The 4,043-nt window shown below is 35.8% G+C and overlaps 1 protein-coding gene across 1 annotated transcript; it reads left to right on the top strand.

The window, feature by feature from the left end:
- Positions 1-822: 822 nt before the first annotated feature.
- LOC106321105 (UDP-glycosyltransferase 72E3) lies at positions 823-2,586 on the top strand. Its single transcript, XM_013759421.1, has one exon. It carries the CDS (start codon positions 911-913, stop codon positions 2,348-2,350), a length of 1,440 nt encoding a protein of 479 aa, XP_013614875.1. The 5' UTR covers positions 823-910; the 3' UTR covers positions 2,351-2,586.
- Positions 2,587-4,043: the final 1,457 nt, after the last annotated feature.

Genomic DNA, 4,043 nt, shown 5'->3' with positions numbered 1-4,043 from the left:
ATTATTTTTGACATAATTTGAGTTTTCGTTTACATCAAAACTTATCATATTTTAGGATAATTTTAATTTAAAATGTAATTTTCATATTTTTCAAACAAATTCTAAAAATATTTTTTAAATATTTTGTTATAATTTTTAAAAAAATATTGAGTTGCATTTCAAATAAAAAGGTAAAGATATTAAAAATATTCTAATTAAAATATGTAAAATTTAATATTGTTTTAAGGAAATGGTCAAAAAAAAAATTACACATAAAAAAAATCATGATTTTTGTTAACTGGGCGGATCATTGTTTATATGATATTGCAAACGAAAGAAAAATTTATGTTTTTACAATTATCTAATTAACTATGTATACTCATTTTTCTATATTTTTTATATGATATCACTCATTCGTAAAAAAATAGATAGTTTAAGATGCAAAAAAAAATATTTACTTAATGAATATAATATTAATGAATTTTACAAATACATCATTTAATAAAATAAATAATTAAAAACTGAAAATTCATATCCGCGCTGACGCACGGATCAGGATCTAGTTATGAATTAAGATAGTAGTTTGATAAAAACAAAAAGATATACCTGACACACTAACCTAACCTGCGGTAGAAACTTCAATAATAATGAAGTGGTTCACTACTAATTCAAACTATACTATATAAGTGTATAACGATAACTAATTTACAATATTAGAGACACAAGAAAATAAATATATATATATAGTAAGTTACAAATTTTGGTCATCGATCAAAGTTATTTAATTAGAACTAGATTATCAATGTTTTTGTTTAAAAGTAGTAATATAATTGGCTATAAGTGAACCCAAAGGAGCTACCATAGGAACTCATCACAAATCCTCTAGAACTGAAACTAAATAGTAAAGAAAAAAAAACAAGTATCAATACAAATGACAAAACCACACGCCGCCATGTTTTCAAGTCCCGGAATGGGCCACCTCATCCCGGTGATCGAGCTCGCTAAACGTCTCTCCGCTAACCACGGCTTCCGCGTCACCGTCTTCGTCCTCGAAACCGACGCAGCCTCCGCTCAGTCCAAGTTCTTAAACTCGAGCGGCTTGGACTTCGTCAACCTTCCATCGCCGGACATTTCTCAACTAGTGAACCCCGCGGATCACGTGGTGACCAAAATCGGAGTCATTATGCGTGAAACCGTTCCAGTCCTCCGATCCAAGATCGCTGAGATGAATCAGAAGCCAACGGCCCTGATCATCGACTTGTTCGGCACAGATGCTTTATGCCTAACATCAGAATTCAATATGTTGACGTATGTGTTGATCGCTTCCAACGCACGTTATCTTGGTGTTGCTATGTATTATCCAACTCTGGACAAAGATGTCAAAGAAGAACACACGGTGCAAAGAAAACCGCTTGAAATACCGGGATGTGAACCGGTTCGATTTGAAGATACCATGGACGCATACCTGGTTCCGGACGAACCGCTGTACCGGGATTTTGTTCGTCACTGCCTGGCCTACCCAAAAGCAGATGGCATTTTGGTGAACACATGGGATGAAATGGAGCCTAAATCACTGAGGTCCCTTCAAGACCCAAAACTTTTGGGTCGGGTCGCTCGTGTACCGGTTTATCCTGTCGGTCCATTATGCAGACCGGTTGAAACATCGGAAACCAATCACCCGGTTTTGGATTGGTTAAACGAACAGCCAGATGAATCGGTTCTCTACATCTCCTTCGGAAGTGGCGGTTCTCTAACGGCTAAACAGCTAACCGAACTGGCTTGGGGGCTCGAGCAGAGTCAGCAACGGTTCGTCTGGGTGGTTCGACCCCCGGTGGACGGTTCTTCCTGCAGCGATTATTTCACGGCTAACGGAGGCGGAGCCAAAGACAGCACGCCGGAATACTTACCGGAAGGGTTCGTGACACGTACTTGCGATAGAGGCCTCGTGGTCCCATCATGGGCCCCACAAACTGAAGTTCTAGCTCATAGGGCCGTTGGTGGGTTTTTGACACATTGCGGTTGGAACTCGACGCTAGAAGGCGTGGTTAGCGGCGTGCCGATGATCGCGTGGCCGCTTTTCGCCGAGCAGAATATGAACGCGGCGTTGCTCAGCGACGAACTAGGAATCGCCGTCAGAGCTGATGATTCGAAGGAGGCAATTACTAGATCGGAGATTGAGTCGGTTGTGAGGAAGGTTATGGCTGAAGAGGAAGGTGAAGAGATGAGAAGGAGAGTAAAGACTCTGAGAGACAAGGCTGAGATGTCGTTGAGCATCGACGGTGGTGGTTCGGCGCACGAGTCGCTTTGCAAAGTCACGGAGGAGTGTACACGGTTTTTGGAACGTGACAGGGACTTGGCACGTGGTGCTTAGAACTGCTTATCGTTTTCGAACTCTTTAGTGTTTAAAAGTTGAAACTGCGTGTCGTGTTTCAAAATTAGTGTATTTCCAGTGTATCAAAGAATAAATAAAGAATAAATAGATATGTATTTTGATGGGTGTGTAAAAATACTACTTTTGGTTATATATTTATCGACTAGTTTGCCATTGTAATATATAACAATCTATGTTTTGTAGTATTATATATAGATGCTAATGTTTTAGACGTTTTTTTTTTGAACCACACTAGTGTTTTAGACGTTCAGAGCATCTCCAAAAAGATTCTTTATTTTAGAGTTGCAAAAACTCTAAATTTGAAGTTTCAAGTTGTTCTTCTCCAAAAAAAAAAACTTCAAACTTAATTTCAAAATTATTTGTATTTTACACTATGGTCTAGATTTGTTATAATTAATATAAATTTACTAAACTTTTATAAATAATTAGGACATATATAAAAATATTAAGGTAATATTAATTAATAAAATCTTACACTAAATACATTACATTATAAGTAGAAATACATAGTTAAATATCAAATTACAAGCAAAATACCATATTATTCCATAAAATTATTTCTGTAATGTTCCATCTTCGGTTACACAAAATTTGTTTGGACAATATTTTAGAAATTTTGGAGGTTCCAGAGAAATTTTACCAAATTATTAGTATTGTTATAATATTTAAATTTGTGTGATAATTATTTTTTCATGTCTTTTAAAAAAGATTTTTAGTTAAGTTTTTTTGTAATATTCTTTTTGTCTAATTCTAGTTTTAAAATATTATAAATCTTATTTTTAAAATTTTATTTAATTTTATGTGTAAAATTTGAATTTATAAAACGATAAATGAGAAAATACTTAAGAATCATAAATGTGATGTATAATTAATTATAAGGATCAAAATGCAAATAAAAAGATTAAACTTCAAATTTGGAGTTTTGAAGAGTGAAACTTCACTCCTCAAAACTTTCCCTCTTCAAAACTCCAAATTTGAAGTTTTGAAATTTTATTTTTGAGCAAAAAACTCTATATTTGAAGTTATAGAGTTTGTTTTGGAGATACTCTTAGTATTCTTATTCCTCAACTAATTCCTTGTAATAATAAATAAGTGATGGTGTTGTAATAATTGAACAGTGTTATAAATCAATCGGTGGATGTCCATAACTGGTCTGATCCATAACCGGCATATACACTTAGAGAGAGAGACGGTCCAACCCTAGAGAGAGAGAGGCGGCTGCGAGACTTGGAGAGGAGAGAGAGGCGGCTACAACTTGCCTATTTCCTAATTCGTTTATGTTTATGATTTGTAATATTTTCTATTATTGTATTTCCATTTATCTCTCTTGTAACCCCTATATAAAGGGAACACTTTCATTAATAATATACAGAAAATTACAGTTCTAAATCCTTAAGTTTACAACATGTTATCAGCACGATAGCCTCTAACACCCTGAGCCTAAAACCAAATCGCTAAAACCCTAAATGAAAACGAATCTGCCTCGGAACTTCGAAGAGGCCGTTCTCCCAAACCGTGAGGACCCAGAAAACGATCAAGATATCAAATCGAAGCCCTGGCCAAAACGAATCAGTTAGTGCAAACCGCTTGTCGATCTGACCACCGACGCGCCCTCACACACAGATACAGTGCGCGCCGATTTGCTTTGGAACCCTAATCCGAACCCGACGAT

This window comes from Brassica oleracea, unplaced genomic scaffold (assembly GCF_000695525.1).
Source record: "Brassica oleracea var. oleracea cultivar TO1000 unplaced genomic scaffold, BOL UnpScaffold01228, whole genome shotgun sequence".
Classification (NCBI taxonomy): Eukaryota; Viridiplantae; Streptophyta; class Magnoliopsida; order Brassicales; family Brassicaceae; genus Brassica; species Brassica oleracea.
This window is presented reverse-complemented; position numbering and strand designations above follow the sequence as displayed.